Below are 23458 nucleotides of genomic sequence, written 5' to 3' on the forward strand. Positions count from 1 at the left end.
CTTACGCGACACGCGTGCAGCCTTTTCCAATGAAAATTCGCCTCCCTCATCGCTTCCAAAACGCTCCCCACTTTCGGGAGACGAACACCAGTCTGATGGAAGCGGAGGTGCATGAACTGTAACACCAGAACCAGAGATCTGCTCTGAATCTGACTGCACCAAACCTTTATCTAATTCAGAACCCCCGTCAGAGCGTTTCGCATGTGAACACTCGCCAAGGGACTGAAAACGCTCAAGTGTATCCCAATGGCTACAGCCAGGCTCTTGTGGAGGAGAGTCGTGTTGCTGTACCACTGCGTCTGCTTTTCTCTTAAGAGGTCTAGAGGCTTGATGTCAGACCTCGTCACGCGTAACTTCATCCGAAGATGGCGATAATGCGCTAACCTCACCTTTCCTATGGTGAGGGTGAGCGACCTGTGATACGACAGCAGGAACGCTCGAGGGGACGTCTGCGCGAATGATGACGCCTCTCGTTCCCTTTTGCCGTTCGACGTTACTTCTCCCATGGGTTCGGGAGCTTGAAAGAGGTCTAAGGCTAGGCGAATGACAGGATCGCGCAGACACACCCTCCACAACACTGAGCACATTAGCCGAACTTTTCGCACTTGATAGGTCGCCTGTACGACAACTTTTAAGCAAATTAATTTCGGACATAATTTGGTTCTTGTCCACCGCTAACGATTCAACTCTTACGCCAAGAGCTTGAATCGCGGACAACAAATCCTTCATCGTAGGTTCCTTCGGTTCGGGATCTACCACTACAGCGGAAGGATTAGGATCAATGACATTGGATACAGGTAAATCTCCAGAACGAGAAGAACTGCGTCTAATTCTGTCTCTCTCTAGTCTCTGAGTATAGCGCTCAAAAGCTAGCCACTCACTTTCGGTCAAAGAAAAGCATTCTTCGCACCGATCCCCAAAAGTACAAGTTCTACCCTTACATTTCACACAAATCGTATGAGGATCAATAGAAGCTTTAGGAAGACGAGTATGACATCCTTTAATACACTTCCTATATACAGGGGAGGGGTCGGCCATATTGAATAGTTATGAGAGAGATCAAAACATAAACAAGGGTCAAAACTATCTAAATAAACCCAAAACAACAAAGATTTCAAGATAATATGAAAGAGAAATCAATAAAGCAAAAGCCCAAAATCAAAAGACAGTGTACATCACCAAATAAACCGTCCAAATCAAAGTAAGTTGCTAGTGAATTCCAATCGTTCCAGCCAGCAATGGCGGCAGAGAAGGTCTGAATTGGTTGGAATAGTTCGGGCTGTCTACCGCGAGGGCGCTAGTATACACCTGGCATATCTGCGATTGCCGCGAGATTTTGAATTTCTGCCGGGCGTCCAGGAACTTTAGCCATTCTTATATAACCAGCGGGTAAGTTTTATGTTTAAAATGACTAAAATTACCAATATAATTGGAAAATGACATTCCTTTTATTCAATATAATTCAAAAACTTAGTTTTTAAAGAAAAATTTACTTTTCATAAATATCGATACAAAGAGTATTACTGTAACGATAGACTGAGGACTGCATAGCATAAATAAAAATGAACGCTAGATAATCTTTAAAACAGATCGTAGAATATCCAAAAAAAAAGCATACCAAAAGTACAAAAATATTCTTAAAATAATACAATCCTTTTATTTTATATAACTAAATACTTTGTAAGATAGTATTAACTTATCATTCTTTGTAGAAAAAGAAAGAAAATGCAAGTCATACTCAAGCTTACGTCAAATGACTGTGACGTCATAGATGAGGCTAGATGTTTACCTATCGCCATATGCTTTCGTTAGTTAAAAATAGGTTAAAAAAATTTTAATCCTACCTTTTACGCTATAACATAGCGACAAAATATAAAACAAAAACCTAATAAGCGAAAGCTCAAACCCGAAATGAGAATACATCACCAAAATACTGCTAAAATCCAGGTTAAACACGAGTAAATTTGATTTCTACGTTGCCAGTATGACGGCAGAAGAAAATCTGATACTAGGAGGCATAGTTCGACCTAGCTCCGTGGTGGCGCTAGTGTATACCTGGTATATCTATGCGATTGCTGCGAGTTTTGAATTTCTGCTGTGGACAGAAGCATAAAGCTATTATTATATAACCAGCAGGTAAGTATAAATGTTTAAAATAAAAGTTTCTTCAGTAACAAAATGAAAAATCTTATAATTGCTCACAAATTGCTAAAAGTTCTTATAGATATGGTCAATGAATAAAATGAGAGAGAGAGAGAGAGAGAGAGAGAGAGAGAGAGAGAGAGAGAGAGAGAGAGAGAGAGAGAGAGAGAGATCCAATATAAAAAACTATTCAAAAGAATAAGTTTCTTCAGAAACAATACAAAAAATATAATTGTTCAAAAATTCCTAAAAGTTCTTAAGAAATGACCATTGAATAATATTGGGTAGTACAGTATTTCTAATACCAAATTAATCTCTCTACAGATCTGGCAGATAGTAAAGTGGGCTCCGAAACACTCTGTCGAATGAAGAACCTGCGTGTGTCATTCCGTGACCTGGGTTGGGAAGACTGGGTCATTGCTCCAGAAGGCTATGATGCCAACTACTGTGAGGGGCACTGCTCGTTTCCTCTCCATGCAGACATGAATGCCACCAACCATGCCCTTGTCCAAACACTGGTCAAGGTCATTGATGGCGTTACAGATGACCATGAGGTGCCACCTAATGCATGCTGTGCTCCTATTGACCTGACAACCATACCTGTCCTTTACTATTCTTATGACAACAATGTTGTGCTCAAAAAGTATCCAAATATGATTGTGAAAACATGTGGCTGTCATTAAAACAGGGTATAAATAATAGATAAAGAAATAGTATAGAATTAGTTTTGCAATTTATGCCAATGAAATCTTATATCAAGATAAGCTATGATCATTGAGAATTACACATCTTAGGGCTCAATGATTATAGTTTATCTTAAGAATGTTACCAATGTAACATGTACAGTATATACGAATTAATTTCATGCCCATGTGATTATAGCTAGTGTAATAGTATTTTACCTGTAGTTAAAATGATTGCGTGAACTATTTTGAAATTCCAACTAGCATAATACTGAACGCTATTCTCCGAAACATATTTTAGTATAATAACTCCTAATTACACTTCTTTTAAACTAGGCTTGGCTTTGTTCTTACTCTAATTTACAAACACTTTAAAAACGATGTCAATCTAAACAGCCCTTCCACTTATAATTTCTATCTAGCAAAATGTTAAACCCCATTCACTACATAAATCTTAAGCTATCTGAAAGAGAGGGAGCATATCCATAACAAATACCTACAAAGTAGATTTTATGAATAAATAAAATAACACCATTATTTTCTGCAATATATTTACCTGAATTTCTTAGCATTGCTAATCATTTATATTATATCATGAATTAAAGGTAATCCTAGCAGGTTGGACTCCAACATGCCTTTGATGCCTATCCCATTATTATATATCAATCTACATGAAACAATACATATCGTATGTAAATCTGATTTTACTATAATTGAAATATATACATTAAAGCTATCTTTTGTTATTCAATACTGTACATCTCTTCTTATTATCCTATACATCATGTTATGTACAAAATCTTAAACAAAAAGAGAGCATTTTTTAAATTTAGACATTTTGATCAATTTAAAAAATATTGGGCCACCTTATCATCTAAGAAAGGAAAAAACATGGTTTCTATATATATTGTATCCCAAAACCTACTAAAGAAAAGTAAAATAGGATTGCTTCTAAAATGGTAAATTTTCTTCAGGTTTTACAACCAAACAACTCTACCATTTCTTTATATGCAATAGGATTAATAACTTGCTGGGAAATGTCAACACTCCATCTGAGTAAGTATCATATGCCTATGATCACTTTCATCTGAACTTCTAGATTCACCTGATCCTTACCATACAATAGGAAGATATCTTTACCGAGTCAAAACCTCTATCATACCATTACTCAAAATTTTCATACATTCATAAAGAGCTATGATAAAAATTCATAGTATACAAATGAGCAGATCCAGAATTATGTACGTACAACATATTAAAAAATAAAACTAGTGTGGTGGCTGAATGTACCTCACATCCATTGGAACCTGAGAGTTAAACTGTAGAACTCGGATATAAAAGAGCATACCCAGAATTAGGTAAGTACAGTAAATTAAAAAATGAAAATAGTTTGGTGGCTGAAGTATCCCACGTCCATTGGAACTTGCAAGTTACAGTAAACTGTCGGGCTCAGACACATGGAAAAGAAGAGTTCCAGAAAATGTGTTATCAAGATGTACGAAGTGGTAGCAATTCACGTAGATTTGAAAAATATCATCTGTGTAAAGGAAAAGGGGACTGCAGAAGGGGTATGGGCTTTGTGCAAATAGACAAACTTAATCCATGAAAAAAGTAAATTCTGTCCCATAACCATCACATTAGAAACATACTGTACCAGGTTTGTGAAAAGTATCTAAGTACTGTATAAGCCTTAGCATGTACCATATAACCAAAACATGTGAGGAATACAAAGATCAAAACCAAAAGAAACCCGAAAAGAAATACAGAAACATGACAAATTTGGTAGTAATTTGTTTTTTCCCAGGAAATACACCTGGAGCTCTTCAAGTGCATTATTATTTTGGCGAAGCGGAAAACTAGCCGAGGCTAAAAGTTTAACAGGATTAAACTACCCACAGCGAGGAAGCAGGGATAGCAAAGGGTATGTTTATTCCCAGCTTCCACCAGCACTGATGACTAGCTGTCACATTTTAATTACGACAGGACTTTAAGGGGTTGGTGCTGCCGGGCCAGTATGATTAAAGAGCTCTAGGTTTGCATTGCTGGGGAAAATACAAATGTCATTTGTCCCGGTGCAAAACTAAAACCTTCTGCTCGTGAAGTACAGACTCGCCTGTAGGTGGGTGGAAGTCCTTATCCAACTGGCTGGAAACTGTCACGGGATGGCCTCTAGTTCGAGTTGACTCTTGAGGGATTTCTCTTCGGTCCACTTGAGGATTTCTACAGCTAGCTGGCATAGAAGCTGTGAAAAAGTATCTCATTGCTTGTTTATATGAACTACCACCATAGCTTTGTCGCTCATCAGCACTACATGGTGCCCTGGAAGGAGCTAATAGAAATGGTTGAAAGCCAGAAAGGAGGCTTTCATTTCTAGGAGGTTGAGGTAGCACCGCTTTTCGACTTCAGACCATAGCCCAGACACCATCAGGTGTAACAGACGAGCCCCTCACCCTTCTTTTGATGCATCTGTGAAGAGCATCATATCAGGGGGAGGAGAGAGAAGGTTTACTCCCTTGAGTAGGTTGGTGTCTAACACCACCAGCTTAGGTCTTTCTTCTGCTCGGGACCCACTGGCACTAGGGTGCCTGATGGGTCTCTGTGCTGAGACCTGAAGTTCTTCAGCTGCCACTTAAGTGACCAAATGCAGAGACAGACATGTGGGACCAACTTCTCTAAGAAATTTAGGTGTCCTGGGCTACCTCTTTCCGACTCTTTGCTCTATCCTTGGATGGGAAGATTTTGCCTAGTGTGGTCTTGATCCTCATTCCTAGATATACTGTACCATATCTTGGACCGGATGCAGTCGAGACTTTTCGCGGTTTATCCGGATCTCCAGATCCTGACTAAATGCAAGAAGTTTTTCTCGGTGGAGGAGAAGGTTCTCCCTTGAGTCTGCAAGAATCTGCCAATCGTCTAGATAATGAAGGAGACGAATAAAGTTCTTGTGTGCCCAGGTGGAGAGTAGACTCGTGAACACCCGAGGTGCTGTGGTCAGGCCGAAGCACATCATCTTGTACTGGAAAATCTGTTTTTCTATCATAAAGCGCAGATACTTCCTTAATGACCGATGGATCAGGATCTGGAAGTACTGTACACGTCTTTCAGGTCCGAGATCATAGAGTCATTCGATCTGACAGCCTAACTGACCGTTTGTGCCATCTCAATTTTGAGCGGAATCTGTAAGACAAACTCGTTCAGGGCTGAGAGCTCTATAACGGGTTTCCAACCTCCACATGCCTTTTTTACAAGAAGTAAGCAACTGTAAAAGCCTGGGGACCTTCCCAGGACCTCCTGGAGAGCATCCTTTTCTAGCATGCTCCTGACTTCGGCACATAGGACCTCGTCCACTGATCCTACACATAGGATCTCGTCATTGATGGATTTTGAGTCAGAAGAGGGGAGAGTCGATGAAAAGGACTATGTACCCCTTCCTTAATACAGAAGTCGACCAGGGGGCGACTCTGAGGCCATCCACCTCAGCTATCTGCTCATCATTGCCCTCCCTAGCGAGAGTATCCTCGCTGGGATTTCTTGCCTTTCACGTTTCGTCCTCTGGAACAAATAGGAGGCCTCAAGTCTTGACATTTCGCTAGCTTCTTGGGAGCACTCTTTTTCTGGTTGCCTTGAGGTGTTGGTGAAAGTTGCCTCTGCTTTGGAGGTGCTGGCTGGAAGGGGTGAGAGGAGACAACTCCGAGGAGAGTGTCCTGGCTGACCCTTCCCCATCGGTCTGCTACAACCCCAATGTCCTCCCCGTTAAACAGGGTGGGTCAATCCATTGGGGCGTTACGTAGCTTCATTGCCTCTCTCTCCGGCCCTTATTTCTAAAATCTTGAAAAGACTGCATCTTGGTGCCTTAAGACCCAGTTAACCAATTGGTTCACCACGTTCTCTGTCAAAAATGTGAGAATCCTCGACCCTGAGAGAGGGAAAGCGAACGTCTCCTTCCTCTTTCGAGTGGAGAAGTCCTCATTTTTGACAAGATAGCAGACAGTGCCCTACCAATAGTCTAGCCACGACGTGAATTGCAAGGCACAATTTGCAACCCGTTCCATATTGGCCGCATCCATCGCAGAAAACTGTACTGGCAGCGTTGTCAGTCTTTCTAAGGAAGACTGGGTCAAGGATACAATCACCGGATTGTCTCCCACTACCTCGTAGCACTTTCTCTGCCTAACATAAGACAGAGGAAGTAACCATGAGGAGTCCACAGACCAAAGAGAGAGAGACGAACCTGCCACTTAGGCATATGCTCTCTTCTTTGCTGCCTTGACCCCCCTTCCCAATGGTAGAGCTACCTTGCTTGGGTCTGGTGGATCTTGGCGTGCCTACAAACTAGTCCAGGACCATATCCTTTCCCTCAGTTGGAACATCATCAGGTTCTTCCAGGTTGTTCACCTTCCTGATGCACGCCAGAAATTTCAAAAAGACTCGGTCAGCATCTTCTTGTTCCGAAGGGGTGATCTTCAGACTGGCGGATACTAGGAGCGCTCCATCAGTGTGTTCTGAACTGTTGTCAAAAGGTTCTTCCTCTCCCGAGCTAACATCCATAGTAGCGCAGGGAGGGTGAGGGTCATCAACTGGGTTTCTCTTAGAAGCTGAACGGGCTTTCGTCAAAACACCGCCATCCCCAGGTCTTGTCATAGCGGCCAAGTCGGAAGACTTTCCCACTACGGCCCACGCAAGCTGTGAGTCGAGATATTTAGAAGTGTGACTGTCCAGGTAAAAGTTATTCCGAGTCTTTGAAGGAAAAACTGTTGTAACCAAGACTTTCCCAATACCACCTCACCAGGGTATGGGGATGCAACAGTATTAGCTTAATACATGGTACACAAGCAAGCATGGTTTACCTGCTGTGGTTTGAGGTCAGCTTGTGCAGAGAACCAAGGATGCTGCTTTCCCCCAAGAGAGAGGAGGATGAAGAAAAGAATAAGAGCCAGTCAAACCTATTCATTCACGCAGACTGAAACTGGGTAACAGTGCCCTCACCCTTCTGCTACTTGTCCAATAAGGAGCTTGAGGTATTATACCAGCTGTTGTGCAGCCACCACAGGGCTGATAGAGAACGTATTGGGCCTCCTGTGGGTCATGTCTTGCAGGTAGTGGGCTGTGAACGTATTCTGACGTTTCCACACCCTAGCCTGTAGAGCCTGCGTCACTGAGAAGTTTCTCTTGGATGCCGGAGACGTAGCTACGTCCCTGACATCGAAGGCTCTGGTGCAACGTGAAGGAGGAGGATCCAGATTCAGGGTATGGTCTATGAACTTGCGAATCCAAGCACAGATGGTGCTTTTAGTGACCTCTCTTGTTCCTCCGTTCTGACGTAAAGTGCATGCACACGGGAAAGGGCTGCGGCTGTTCTCTTGAGGTACAGCCTCAAACTCCTCACTGGGCAGAGTAAGAGATGATCAGAGTCATTATCTACAGCGCGGAAACTCAAAATCCAGAAGGAGTCGAATCGGGGATACGCCACTCCTGGATTTTGAGTCTTGGCTACAAACTCGGGGACGAAACTGAATGTTACCTCTCCCCATCCCCTTGAATGGGCGATGTCGTATAAGAGACCATGAGGTTCACTGACTCGCTTAACTGAAGCTAAAGCTAGTAGGAACCCCGTCTTCCAAGTGAGGTGGCAATCTGTTGCCTGCCATAATGGTTCATAGGGAGGTCTCTTTAGAGACCTGAGAACTCGAACCACGTTCCATGAGGGAGGTTTCACTTCAGACTGAGGACAAGTACGTTTGTAACTCTGTATGATTGATTGATTGATTGAAAGTTTTCTGGCATCCTGACATCTAAGGTCATTGACGCCGATACCATTTACTGTATATGAAAATTAAAAGAGAATTCGATTAAAACCATAAAAATTAAGAAGTCATCAAAATAGTTATAGAGTTTTCAGAAGACCTGCTTCTGAAATAAATCTAAAAATTCCGCTCGCATAGTAAGACACATCATGTCCAAGAATCTTGGCAAGGATAAACCTGCCATCCTCACCTCGAGCCTCAAACAGATATCTATTTCTTAAGTTAGTAAAATTAGGGCATTCGGTCAACAAATGCCTCACTGTTAAAGGTACTAAGCAGTCCTCGCAGTACGGTTGGTGTTGGCCCTTCAGCAGAAACTCGTGTGTCAACCGTGTGTGACCAATACGGAGACGACAAAGAGTCGTCTCCCATTTTCGGGGAATCATGTTATACCTCCAAGGTGATATGATATTTGTTACTTCCCTCATTTTATTGCCGTCTTGACTGTCCCAGTGCTGTTGCCATTTATCACAAACCAATTTCTTGATGTAAGGTATGAGTAAGGAAAGTTCTAGTGATGAGGAAATGGCTATTCCATTGAGTCAAAGGGCGAGCCTTAAGGCTGAACAATAGTCTTTAACCATGAGACTGAAAGGCACATTTCCTCACACAAATACACGAGGAACTCTGTTATTACTGGCATAGTGGCCTCGAGAGGAGATACAACTTCCAAAACACCAACCACAAAAGACTTTCCACTTTGCCTGGTAGACTGCTGCTGATGATTTCTGCAGGTATCCAGACATCCTGCTCGAAACTTGTTGCGAAAAATCTCTGAGTGAGGAGATGCTGGATAGTTTCCAGGCGTGAAGTTGTAGCAAAGCTATAGCTTTGTGGAAAATATTGGCATGTGGTTGTTTGGAGATTCCATCAAGAGTTGCAGAAGGTCCGGAAACCATTCCGCATGATGCCATAGCGGAGCTAGGAGTCATTGAGAGGTTGACCGATGTTCTGGTCTTGTTGAGTACCCTCCTCATCAGACAGAGCGGGGAAAGACGTAAACGTCGATGTTGTCCCACCGTTGTTGGAATGCATGTTGCCAGAGAGCCTTGGGGTCTAGGACTGGGGAACAGTACAATGGGAGTGTGAAGCTCAGGGCCGTTGCGAAGAGATCCACTGTCAGAGAACCCCACAAAGTTAGGAATTCGTTGGCTACTAGATGATCCAAAGACCTCTTGGTACTCACTATCTGAGATACTGTGCTCAGATTGTTGGCGAACACATTCCTTTTGCCTGGAATGAAGCATGCCGACAGTGGTATCGAGTGAATCACGGCCCATCTCAGTATCTCTACTGCTAGATGGGATAGGGGCTGCAAAAAGGAACCTCCTTGTTTGCTGATTTAAGCCACTACTGTGTTGTCGCTCATCACCACCACTGAGTGGTCCGCAAGAAACTGGTTGAACTGTTGAAGGGCCAGAAAGATGGCCTTCATCTCTAAGAGAGATTTATGTGTAGGTACCCTTTTGACTCTGACCAGAGGCCTGAGATCGTGTGGTGCAGCACATGGGAACCACACTTCTTTTTTTTTTTTTTTTTTTTTTTAAGCATCTGAAAATAGCATCAAATCTTGGGGGAGGACGAGACAATCCACTCCCTTTCATAGATTCCGGTCTGACACCCACCATTCGAGGTCCCTCTGTTCTGCTGATCCCAAGGGGATCAGAATGCTCGGGGAGTCGAAAGCCTGATTCCACCGGGACTTGAGTTGCCACTGGAGAAATCTCATCCTAAGGCGACCATTGGGAACTAGACGGGACAGAGATGAAAGGTGCCCGAGAAGAAGTAGGCACGTCTGGGCTGGAAGCTCTTTTCGTCTGAAAGGGTCTTGCAACCTTTCTCAGCCACATTATCCTATTATCTGATGGGAAGGCTTTGTGGAGATTGATGTCTAATATCATGCCTAGGTATACCAGTCTCTGCGTAGGGAGCAGGGAGTACTTCTCGAGGTTTACCATGATCCCCAGACCTTGGCAAAACCTCAGAAGTTTGTCTCGGTGTTGAAGGGTTGACACCGAGTCCACTAGGATTAGCCAGTTGTCCAGATAACGGAGGAGACGGACACCAATCTTGTGTGCCCAAGATGACACTAGGGCGAACAGTCTGGTGATGACTTGAGGTGCTGTGGAAAGACCAAAGCACAGCACCTTGGACTAGTATTTCCTGTTGTCTAGGCTGAATCTTATGTACTTCCTTGAAGACGGATGAATTGGGATCTGGAAGTACGCGTCCTTTAGGTCCAGTGTGCACATGAAGTCCTGTGGTCTTCCCGCTTGTCTGACCTTGTCTGCTGTCTCCATGCTGAACAGAGTTTGCTTGACAAACTTGTTCAGAGCTGAGAGGTCGATGACTGATCTCCAGCCTCCAGACGCCTTTTTCACAAGAAAGAGTCGACTGAAGAAGCCTGGGGACTCGTCGAGGACCTCCTGGAGAGCGCCCTTCTTCAACAGGGTCTGGACTTCTGGCCGGAGGGCTACCCCTTTTGCTGATCCCATTGCAAAGGAGTCTATTGACACTGGATTCCTGATCAGGGGAGGGAGAGATGTTGAGAACGGGAAGTGATACCCTGAACGAATACCGAAGACTGTACAGGGTTCGGGCCCAAGTTGCTTCGACCTGTCCCAGCAACTTTGTAGGCATCCCTCTACTGGTGGACAAGCAGGGGAATACCTATCCTAGCATTTGTGGCCTCAGCAGCTCCCCCTAGGAAATTTTCCTCCCCTGGAGGACTTACTGCCTTTCCTGTCCTTGGTTAGAAAGGGCTTCTTAGACACCACTGTCTTCGCTGCTATCTTGTTTGTCGATGTCTTAGATGGACGGGACTGCTGAGGAGCTGGTGGTTTATAGGCCATGGATGTCAAAGCCCTATGGAGGAGGGGGTCTTGGTGAGACTTCATCTATCTCTCAGCAGCTTGTTCCACATCTTTTGGCTCAAAAAGAGAGAATCCCTCTAGAGAGGAGTTCCTGAGCCTAGCGATCTCGACACTCGGTACCTGCTAATGAAATCTCTCAGACACAGCATCCCGACGTTTCAGGATGATGTTCACCCATAAGTTCGAGACTTGATGAGCGAGAAACTCTAAGGTGCGAGTGCCTGAGAGAAGGAAAGACTCCATAGCTCGGTACCTGCTAATGAAATCTCTCAGACACAGCATCCCGACGTTTCAGGATGATGTTCACCCATAAGTTCGAGACTTGATGAGCGAGAAACTCTAAGGTGCGAGTGCCTGAGAGAAGGAAAGACTCCATAGCTTTCCTGGTGCATTCCTTCGAAAAATCTTTGGTTAGCACCAGGATTCCAAAGAGTTCCCAACCAAAGATCAAGCCACGAAATAGCCTTCATGACATATTTTGTGACCTTTTCCTAGTTGAGGATCTCGGCTGCCGAGAAAGTGACCGGACGGTTGGAGCCTCTCAAGAGAGACTCCCTTGGTGAACTCTTCCAGAGAGTGGTGGAGTGATTGATTGATTTGAGGTTTTCTGGCATCCTGACATCTAAGCTCATTGACGCCGATATTGTTTATTGTAAATAAAAGAAATAAATAAAAGAATATTCAATTAAAACCACAAAAGCAAAGATGCCATTTTAAAAGTTAAATATCTTTCAGAAGACCTGCTCCTGAAATAAAGCTAAAAATACCACTAGCATGGTAGGACAAATCATGTTCAAGAATCTTGGAAAGGATGAACCTGCCATCCTCACTTCGAGCCTCAAACAGATAGCTATTTCTTTCACTACTATAAGTGGGGCAATCAGTCAACAAATACCTCACTGTCAATGGTATCAAACAGTCGTCGCAATATGGTTGATGTTGGCAGCCAGCAAAAACTCTTATGTCAGCCGAGTGTGACCAATGCGGAGGCGACATAGAGTAGTCTCCTACTTTCAGGGCATCCTGTTATACCTCCAAGGAGATATAACATTACTTATTTATCTCATGTTATTCTCAAGTAAACCATCCCAATGCTATTGCTAATTATTATTAATAAAATCTCTAACTGTAGGTAAAAAATCATTACTGGGAATGGGATACTTTCTGGGTAGCAACTCAGCTACAGCATTCTTGGCCAGTGACTCTGCCTTCTCATTTCCAGACACACCTATGTGCTGGAACCCAGCAAAATTTAACATGATATTTTCATAATAAAATAAATTTTTGAATATACTTACCTGCTGGTTATATAATGGCTAAAGTCCTGACGCCTTGGCAGGAAATTCAAAATCTCGCGCGCGGCTTAGCGCAGATATGGCAGGTGTACCCCAGCGCCCTTGCGGTACAACAGGTAGAACTATACTCAACCAATTCAGATTTTCCATGCCCCATGGTCTCTAGAGGGAAGGAGGGTGGGTCTAAAACTTATATAACCAGCGGGTAAGAATATTAAAAAATTTATTTTATTATGAAAATATAATTTTTAAATATAAAACTTACCCGCTGGTTATATAATGGCTGATTGACACCCATTGGTGGCGGGTCAGAGACAGCTGCATAATTGGAAATTCACTTAAGAGTTACATAAACAACTTAAGCGGTTCTCACCTGATAAGGAAGCTGACAGCAATGCTCTGCCTCATTTTGTCTGCTATCCTTAGGAGATCCAGTGATCCACTCGGGGCTGATGATCTCTGGAGCTGTCAAACGGTACAACCACCTATAACATGACAGGACCTCAACTAATACCCTTGTTCCGGGCGCTCTCTAGGAACAAAATGACCACCTGACTAGGCCAAAGATTGCGGAAGATTGCCGACCAATCTTCACGTACAATCATAAAAATATATATAACAGTTCCAAGAGAAGAACAGGGGTACTAGGAATTTAGGGAAATGTAGTGGAGGATGTTTCACCTACTACTGCACTCGTTACAAGTGATCCCAAAACGTAGACGTCTTCATAAAGAGACTGGATACGGTAAAAGTAATGCAAGGCGAATACAGGATTACCCCTTCACAAGGCTGTATATGCGATGCTTTGCAGAGAACAGTTTAGTTTAAAAGTTACAGAAGGTTCTACAGCTCTAACTTCGTGAGTCTTTACTCTTTCAACATCTTATGATCTGTCACCCAACCGTGTGAGAGAACCTTTGTAATCAAAGTCTACACGAGATGATAGAATGTTTTAGACATGGATAGTGATCCCAAAAGATTTAGGCTATGGATGAGAAGGATGTTTGTTAATGACCAAGAATCCAGGTTGCAAGGTACCTATGGCTTAACCAATGTGAAGTCCATGTTCTTGCTAAAAGAGTGAACTTCACTGACTCTCAACTATGGTAGACTTACTCAGAAAGTCTCCAAAGTTAGGCCTTAAAAAGAAACCAAGTGTAAAGGGTCGGATCTGTCACTACCGCGAAACTCCAGAAACGAACCCTAAATTTCAGGCTGGCGCATCTTGCTGACGCCTCCAAGTCATCTCAAATGATCCGAGAAGATCTATTAGGTCTCTATTTGATAGATCCAATCTTCTGCGTCTGAAGACAGATGCCCGCATACTCCTGTACTCTTTGATGGTCGAGGAGGAAAAAATGTGTTTTCTTCTAAGGTCTAAGAAAAAATAGGCCACTTGTGTTAGAGTTACCAAATGAAGAGCCAGCTTTAGCTCTACACCACTCCATAAAACACCCTAATTGGGTTGGAAAACCTTGAGGCAAATGTCCTTTCTACAAGCGATAGCCTCGGCTGTCTCCTTCGAACAACCCTCTAGATCTTAGGTGTTTTCCGAAATACTGGAGGCAGCTAGACCTAAAGCTTGATGGTTTAAAATAAAGCGTTCGTGATCCTGACAGGGGTAAAAGGACTAAAGACATGCTTCCTGCATGCACCCAACATGGCCCTAGCACGAGTCCAGTATGGTTCCCGCATGCTGCCTACACTCAACACGTCGTGAGAGAGAATCAAGATCTAGAACCGCCTCCCAAAACGCATCTATATCGGTCGCAAGAAACCGATATTAAAGCTAGGCTTGTTGAAAAGAAGCATCAACAACGTGAACCTCATGCTGTGAGGTTAAGACCTGATCGTGTGTAATCAGCGAGTGTTCAACAAACTTAAAGCCAAAGCTTGACACGAGGGAGCGCTAGCTGCGAGGCCAGAGAGACGCGAAGGAGAGACAATAGTCTGTTTATACTGCTGTGAGACAAAGACTTGACTGTATGCGTCTAGCATGCGACCATAATGTCGCATGTGATTGCATTGCCGTAAGGTGTCAGCGTGCTGTATGCGTTCACCTTGTCGTGTGGATACAGCGCTCTGTGAGTGTCCCGCTTGTTGTAAATCTACAGCATGCTGCATGGAGGCGACAGCATAGCGTCCGGTGATTGACGGAAAGACATAACTGTTTGCCGAGAGTTCTCCGCGTGTAGCATGCGTCGGCATGAGAGATAGTCACGCGTCCCGCAGACCGCGAAAATGAGACAACTTGTTGAAAGGATCAACTTTGACTGTAAGCGTCCAACATACGACCAGACTGGCGTCTGCATCTGTGACTGCGTGAGGGAGAGACCAGAACTTGCGTCTGAGTCTGCGTGACGTCTGCCGTAAGAGAGAGACCAGACTGCTACAAGCACCAGCTCTAACACTCCTCGCAACACGAGCATATCTCTGCGAGGAAGCGTTACTAAGCATAGGAGAACTATGCCTTCTGACACCAATCGCAAAACCATTTCTTTGATCTATGGTAGTCCTTAGACTCTTTTAGGAGAAAATTCTCTCCATCCCAAGAATCGTAAACGCCAAACACAGATGAAATAGACCTCTTTTAGCTCAGACCAAATCTACACTCGTGGGGTAGCGAGTGCGCCAACCCAAGCGTGGGTGAAGGCCGGGAGAGAACATCAACCGCAGTCCTGTGAGCGACCTGGGAGAGTCCCTATGACATTTCAAGCGTGCCTTGTGCGCGAACTGAATGTATACAATGCTGTGAGATACCGTCAACAGTAGTTGCTAGACCTCAGAAGAAAGTAATAGACATTTCCCTAAACTGGGGGAGGAGAAGAAGTGTGAACAGAAGCAAACTGAGCACCTTTTCCCCAGAAGAGCTATGTGTCTTAAATGATTCTGGTCCTGACACGTCGCCTTCTTCCGAAAAGAAAAAACTTCCGGCGAACGTTAGTTACTGCAGGATAAGTTATTAGAAAACATACGACTCCTGAAAGGTCTTGGACATATTGATTGGTGACTACCAAATCTAGGTTTTGCGTCCTTCGATGAGAACAAAGTCTTTCTTCCCTGAAAGTGCGTCAGATTCCAGAGGAAGAGCTAGGATTGTATGTGACTTGTCTGACTTCCACTTCTCTCGCGGAAGAAAAAACACACTCGCTTGCTTCCTGTTTAAGCATCAAAACACGCCTGCTGCGAGGGTAAGTTCTGTTCGAGTGCATATATGACGTGTAACTTCCTAGTCTGGTAGACAGGGAAAACGTAGAACGTCATTCTCGTCAGGGAACAGCATTCTAATACGCAGAAAACAGTTACAAGATCCATGATACCATAGCGATGACGAACTGATTGCTTCAAGACATTCCAACTTCGCTCTTTTCAAGATACTATGTCACATGGTTGTGATGTCATAGCTCGACAATCGTAGGCGAAGAAAAGAGCCTTACTTCATCATTCCAAAGTGGAGAAGGGACGTCTTGGACTGCATCAACAGTATCACTCGGCGGAACAAACGTTTAATGCACAAGGTCCGCGAAGCACCTCAGCCTACCGACCTTCCTTCTCCCAAGGGTTGGAACGTAAGGAAGAGGTATAGGAATAGGGGCAAGGTGAACACGAACAAACACCTCCTCTAGAGCACTGCGCTATGTTTACGAGTCACTAACAAGAGAGGTTTAAAAACATAATATATTAAATCATAAAGAACTGCCAGTGGTGGGAGATATACTTTTACGTTCTATTCTCATAAAGGCCTTAATGCCCTTTCTGATGTTGCAGCTGCAAGCGCTGCATCAATCTCTACAGTAAGGTTCGTTATTTTTCTGAGAATGATTTACTTTGCTGAGAGGTAGGACTTATCCCGGGGGACAGGGCTGGCAAGCAAATGTGTGTAAATAGCTAAGGTTTGTATAGTTAGGAAAAATACAAATTATCTACGAATTTGTCATTTGTTCCGTAACTGAAATACAAACCACGCTATTTACATGGGGTGACTCAACCCTTAGGAAGGGAGGTAAGTCCCTGCCATATTAGCTTTGGCTTGCCCGGGACTCCAAATTCGAGTGTGTAAGTACTCAAGAAATAAGGAGTCCCTGCTCCTCGCTGGCATGCTGTGAAACTGCTGCGGCCTACAAAAGCTGTGTGTGAAGGTGAGAAGTGACTCGTCCTAGGAAGTTGACCTGGAGTTCTTCAGATGGAAATCTAGGCTAGGACTCTCCCAATACCACCTCGTCAGGGTATGGGGACATGACAGTATTACACTTAATACTAGGAACACAAGGGAGCATGGCTTACCTGCAGAGGTTCGAGGTCAGCTGTGCAAAGAACCCAGGATGCTGCTTTCTCCAAGGGAAGAGAGGATGAAGAAAAGAATAAGGGCCAGACAGATGTTTTCAATCACGCAGACTAAAACCGGGTAACAATGCCCTCAACCTTCTGCAACTTGTCCATTAAGGAGCCTGAGGTTAGATCAGCTGTTGTGCAGCCACCACAGGGCCGATAGAAAACGTATCGAGCCTCCTGTGTGTCACGTCTTGCAGGCAGTGGGCCGTGAAGGTCGTCTGACGCTTCCACACCCCAGCTTGGAGGACCTGCGTCACTGAATAATTTTTCTTGAAGGCCAGGGACGTAGCTATGCCCCTGACATCACGCGCTCTGGGGCGACGTGACGGAGAAGGGTCAGGATTCAAGACCAGATGTATCACCTTGCAAATCCAGGCCAAGATAGTATTCCTGGTGACCCTCCCCTTCGTCTTCCCAGTGCTCACGAACAGGGCTCGCACCCGGGGACGAACTGCAGCTGTTCTTTTAAGATACAACCTCAGACTCCTCACTCAGCACAGTAGGAGATGGTCTGGGTCATCTGTTACAGAACGGAGACTCGAAACCTGGAAAGAGTCGAACCTAGGGTCCGGCACTCCCGGATTCTGAGTCTTGGCAACAAACTCAGGGACGAAGCTGAACGTTACCTCCCCCCATCCCCTTGAATGGGCGATGTCGTACGCGAGACCATGTAGCTCACTGACTCGCTTGGCTGAGGCCAATGCTAGCAGGAAAACCGTCTTCCAGGTAAGGTGGTGATCTGAAGCCTGGCGTAAGGGTTCGTAGGGAGGTCTCTTCAGAGACCTGAGAACTCGAACCACGTTCCATGGAGGAGGTCTCACTTACGACTGAGGGCAGGTAAGTTCATAACACCGTATGAGAAGGGAAAGTTCCAGCGAGGAAGAAATGTCCATTCCTTTAAGCCTAAAGGCAAGACTTAAGGCTGAGCGATAGCCTTTCACTGCCGAGACTGAAAGGCGCATTTCCTCCCGCAAATACCCGAGGAACTCTGCTATTGCTGGAATAGTGGCATCGAGTGGAGAGATACCCCTTCCACGACACCAACCACAGAAGACTCGCCACTTCGCCTGGTAGACCCCTGCGGATGACTTGCGCAGGTGACCAGACATCCTGTTTGCAACTTGTTGCGAAAATCCTCTCTCCATGAGGAGATGCTGGATAGTCTCCAGGCGTGAAGCCGAAGCGAAGCTACGGCTTTGTGGAAGATGTTGGCGTGTGGTTGTTTGAGTAGCTCGTGACGTGGAGGGAGTTCTCTCGGAACCTCCGTGAGGAGTTGCAGAAGGTCCGGGAACCATTCTGCGTGATGCCATAGCGGAGCTATCAGGGTCATTGAAAGATTGACCGATATTCTGGTCTTGTTGAGCACCCTCCTCATCAGACAGAACGGGGGAAAGGCGTACACATCGATGTTGTCCCACCGTTGTTGGAAGGCATCCTACTAGAGAGCCTTGGGGTCCGGGACCGGTGAGCAGTACAGCGGGAGCTTGAAGTTCAGCGCTGTAGCGAACAGATTCACAGTCGGGGAACCCCACAAAGTCAGGACTTTGTTGGCTACTTGAGGATCCAAAGACCACTCGGTACTCACTATCTGCGTCGCTCTGCTCAGACTGTTGGCGAGCACATTGCTTTTGCCTGGAATGAAGCGAGCCGCTAGTGTGATCGAGTGGACTTCGGACCATCTCAGAATCTCTACTGCAAGATGGGGTAGCTGTTCTGAAAAGGTACCTCCCTGCTTGTTGATATAAGCCACCACCGTAGTGTTGTCGCTCATCACCACTACTGAGTGGCCCGCCAGGACTTGGTGGAACTTCTGAAGTGCCAGGAACACGGCCTTCATTTCTAGCAGGTTTATGTAAAGGTACTTTTCTGATTCTGACCACAGGCCTGAGGTCCTGTGGTTCAGAACGTGGGCCCCCCACCCTTTCTTTGATGCGTCCGAGAACGACATCAAATCCGGGGGAAGGACGAGAAGATCCACTCCCTTGCATAGGTTCTCGTCCGCCCCCCACCACTGGAGGTCCGTCCATTCCGCAGGACCCATAGGGACCAGAGTGTCCGGGGAATCGTGACCTTGATTCCACCGGGACTTGAGTCGCCACTGGAGAGATCTCATTCTGAGGCGACCGTTGGGAACGAGACGGGCCAGGGAGGAGAGGTGGCCGAGGAGACGCAGCCACATTTGGGCTGGGAGTTCTTCTCGATTGAGGAAAGGCCTCGCAACCTTCCTCAGCCTTGCTATCCTGTCTGATGGGAAGGCTTTGTGGAGATTGGTGTCTATGACCATGCCTAGATATACCAGTTTCTGAGAGGGCTGCAGAGAGGACTTCTCGAGATTTACCATGATCCCTAGATCCTGGCAAACTTCGAGGAGCTTGTCTCGGTGGCGAAGAAGGGTTGCCTCCGAGTCCGCTAGGATCGGCCAGTCGTCCAGATAACAAAGGAGACGGATGCCGATCATGTGAGCCCACGAAGATATCAGGGTGAACACTCTGGTGAACACCTGAGGGGCTGTGGAGAGACCGAAACACAGCACCTTGAACTGGTAGATCTTGTTGTCTAGGCAAAGTCTTAGGTACTTCCTTGAAGACGGATGGACTGGGATCTGGAAGTACGCGTCCTTCAGATCCAGTGTACACATGAAGTCTTGTGGTCTCACTGCGAGTCTGACCGTGTCTGCCGTCTCCATACTGAACGGAGTCTGTTTGACAAACCCGTTCAGGGTTGAGAGGTCGATGACTGGTCTCCAGCCTCCAGATGCCTTTCTCACAAGAAAGAGTCGACTTTAGAAGCCTGGGGACCCATCTACAACCTCCTGGAGAGCGTCCTTCTTCAACATGGTCTGGACTTCTGCCCAAAGGGCTTGCCCTCTTGCCGATCCCATGGCAAGAGAGCTCAACGACACTGGATTCGCTGTCAGGGGAGGTAGAGAAGCTGTGAACGGGACGCGATAACCCTGAGCGATCAGAGAAATCGTCCAGGTATCTGCCCCGAGTTGCTGCCACCTTGCCGCACAACTTTGTAGGCATCCCCCCACTGGTGGACATGCAGGGGGACTACCAACCCTAGCGTTTACGGCCTCGGCCGTTCCCGCTAGGGTTCTTGCCTCCCCTGGAGGACTTCTTGCTCCTTCTGCTCTTGGCAGGAAAGGGCTTAGACACCTTTGGCTTTGCTGCAGTGGTCTTCTTCGTGTCCTTCGCCGGACGGGGCTGTTGTGCCACTGGAGGTTTGTAGGGCCTCGATGTCAGAGCCCTATGGATGAGGGAATCCTGGTTGGACTTCCTCCACCTCTCAGAGGTAAGCTCCACGTCCTTAGGCTCAAACAAACTCTTACCGAACACGGAAGAGTGTCTGAGCCTGCTAACCTCCGAACTGGGAACCTTCTGGTGGAACCTCTCAACCACAGCGTCCCGTCGTTTGAGAATCGTATTGGCCCACAAGCTCGAGACTTGGTGGGCCAGAAACTCGATGGTCCGCGTGCCTGAGAGCAAGAAAGTCTCCAGTGCCTTCCTGGTGCTTTCTTTGGAGAGGTCCTCAGACCGCACCAGGATGCCCAGAGACCCCAGCCAGATGTCAAGCCACGAAGTTGCCTGCATGGCACACTTGGCGACCTCCTCCTGGCTTAGGATCTCAGTAACTGAGTAGGACACGAGCCGGTTGGAGAGTCTCTTTAGAGGGACTCCCCAGGTGAGTTCTTCCACGGAGTGGTGAATCTGAAGAATAAAACAAGACTCCTCAAGGATCTCGAAGTACCTCCTCTGATGGACTCGAGGAGGAGGGAGGAGCTTGTTACCGGCGCTGGATCTGCTGGAGGAGGCAAGCTCAGAGCGCTGGCCCTCTACCTTGTCCCTGTCACTCTTCATCCCATGAGACCAGGGCAAAGCTGCACTGGCCCTAGAGGGTTTCTGGGTGCCGTAGACACGGTCCAAGACCGTGTCCTTACCCTTACGAAGAGGAATCTCAGGGTCTGGGATCCCGTTGAGATTCCTCATGAGGATCAGGACTTGCCAGAACGCGTGTTCTGACTCTTGGTGCTCTCCTCCTGAAGGACTGGCAGCAAAGTCTCCCTTCCCCAGTGGCTCTTCCTGGGGGGACACGTGGACATCCTCGGAAGGTCTAGATGGCTCCTGCCTGATCCTTGTTGATGATTTAGGGATCGTCTTAAAAGTCCTTCGGTTCCCTCCTGGGCGGGATACAGGACTCGAGTAACGATGGGTGAAGGTTCTTTTCCACCCCTGGGCGAGAAGACATCTCAGGGAGAGGCGGAGTTTCCCCCATTGGTGCGATGGGGGATCAGTCCAGCTCGTCCGACTCTCCTGAGGATGGGTAATCCTCATCCACAGGGGAGGAAGAGAAAGTCGGGGGGGGGGGGGAGGAGCCTTGCGCAAGGATCTGCGAGGAGACAAAATAGTCCTTGGAGGTGTTTCCACGGGAGAGACTCCTCTCTTCCTCTTCAGGGGGGAGGAAGCCGCCACTGATTTGTGACCCACGTCAGAGGACGGGCTTCATCGCCTGCACAAGAGCTCTGACCAGGGTCCCGAACCAGGGCTGCTGGCTGACAGTCGCGCTGTCAGACACTCCCTCTGGAGGGAAGGGGATCGTTCGATCCCTTGGAGGAGTCGACAAATGCGGGTTCGCCTGAGAAGCTGAAACAAAAGAGTCCTTAGACCTGTCCGGGAACCGCCCCTCCTCCGGCGAGCGCGCTGTTCTGCGCTTGCAAGGAGGGGAACGAGACGATGACCTATCCGCCTGGTAGCGCTCGCGCTGGAGGTCGTGTGATGAGACCTGATCAGGGTCGCGCGTGAAAGGATCGCGTGACACAGGAATCTCCCGCTCGCGCAGGCGCGCGCGAAAGGATCGCGTGACACAGGAATCTCGCGCTCGCGCAGGCGCGCGCGAAAGGATCGCATGACACAGGAAGAGAGGTTGGTGGAGCGGGCGCGAGGGCACGTAGGCGAGGCCACAGGCACGTGGGCGCGATGGCGCGCAGGCGATAGTGCGGGCGCGCAGGAGCTGGAGCGGGCGCATGGGCACGCGTAGGAGATGGCGAGGGCGTGTGGCGCGCAGGAGCCGGAACGTGAGGAGGCCGGATACGAGGACGCGCAGCATCCTGATACGGCACTGGCGGGGCGCGAGAGGGCAGTGGCGCATCGGCGAGTATCCAGAAGAACCGGGCGAGGGCGCGAGAGCGTAGGTTCAGGATAGCGCGAGGGAGGGTTGGCGCGTTGGAGTTTAGGTGGGCGCTGGTCGGAAAGGACAGACATGCTAACCTGTGGGGGCGCTGGACGCGCAGGAGATCGTGGGCGCGCTGGTCACGCAGGAGATCGTGGGCGCGCATGGCGCGCATCAGGATGTGGAGCTGCGTAGGGCAAGCAGGACGCGCGGCTGGAGGGTTGCATGGGGCGCCTTGAGAACTGGAACGCGTGTAGGATCGCGCGGTCTGGCGGGAGAGTCCTGGGGTGCCTGTGAGCGCCCGTGCGCTAGCTTAGGCACCTTCTGGACAGCGCGCTGCGATGTAGAAGCGCGCTGGCGTGTTGGCGAGCGAGTGAGCGCTGTAACTGGAACTGCGCGTGGGAGCGCATTGCGCCTAACTCCAGACGGGCGCTGCGAGTCCAGAGGAACCTGTGAGCGCCTGTGCGCTAACGTAGGAGCCTCTTGAACTGCGCGCGACGAAGCAGGAACCGGGGAACGCTGGGGCGTAGGTGGGCGCTGGCGCCCTGGAACAGGAACTGCTGGCGGGCGCCAGGGCGCAGAAGGATGTGGGCGTGCAGGGGAACCCTAGCGCGTAGCAGGAACAGGGACGCGCACGCGTGCAGGCGAGCGCTGTGTCGCTAAGACAGGAACAGCGGCAACAGCAGGAGGGCGCGCAGGAAGAACCTGGCGCTTGAGGGCAAGAGGCGCGGATTTGCGCTCAAGGCCCTTAAGCCCCGAAGGGCCCGGTGACTGCGCAGTGGCAGGATCAGGTGGCGCGGAACGCGCATCCGCAACGTCGAAAGGTGACGGCAGTTCGGCAGGTCAGCAGGTCTGGAGGGAGACTGGTCACAGGGTCCCGAAGGACGACCATCATCCGAAGGGGATCGCGATCGATCCCCGGAAAGGTCTAAGGTGGTAGCTGGCAAGATCGGCGAACAGCGAGTCGTCTCCTCCGCAGAGGACTGTGGTAACGACGAGCCGAAGAGGCACCTCCTAACTCCCTTGTGAGGGGAAGGAAGGCCTCTACGGCGAAGGGGAGGACGAGACTTCCGCCTTATACACCCACGAGGGGCCGTGGGGTCAGCAGGCTGACCATCATAGGGCCTCCGCAGAGGAGTCTCTGTAAGTGAACTCCCCCG

The 23458-nt window shown here is 47.6% G+C and overlaps 1 protein-coding gene and 1 long non-coding RNA gene across 3 annotated transcripts in view; one reads left to right on the top strand and one right to left on the bottom strand.

The window, feature by feature from the left end:
• LOC137654553 (protein 60A-like) overlaps positions 1–3583 on the top strand; it is an 80117-nt gene extending 76534 nt beyond the window's left edge. The window contains exon 5 of the mRNA XM_068388283.1: positions 2467–3583. Coding sequence (XP_068244384.1) covers positions 2467–2825 — 359 coding nt within the window. The 3' untranslated portion in view covers positions 2826–3583. The remainder of the gene's footprint in view (positions 1–2466) is intronic.
• LOC137654554 (uncharacterized) overlaps positions 1–23458 on the bottom strand; it is a 339292-nt gene that overhangs the window by 260079 nt on the left and 55755 nt on the right. The window lies entirely within an intron of this gene.

Source organism: Palaemon carinicauda, chromosome 15 (assembly GCF_036898095.1).
Source record: "Palaemon carinicauda isolate YSFRI2023 chromosome 15, ASM3689809v2, whole genome shotgun sequence".
Classification (NCBI taxonomy): Eukaryota; Metazoa; Arthropoda; class Malacostraca; order Decapoda; family Palaemonidae; genus Palaemon; species Palaemon carinicauda.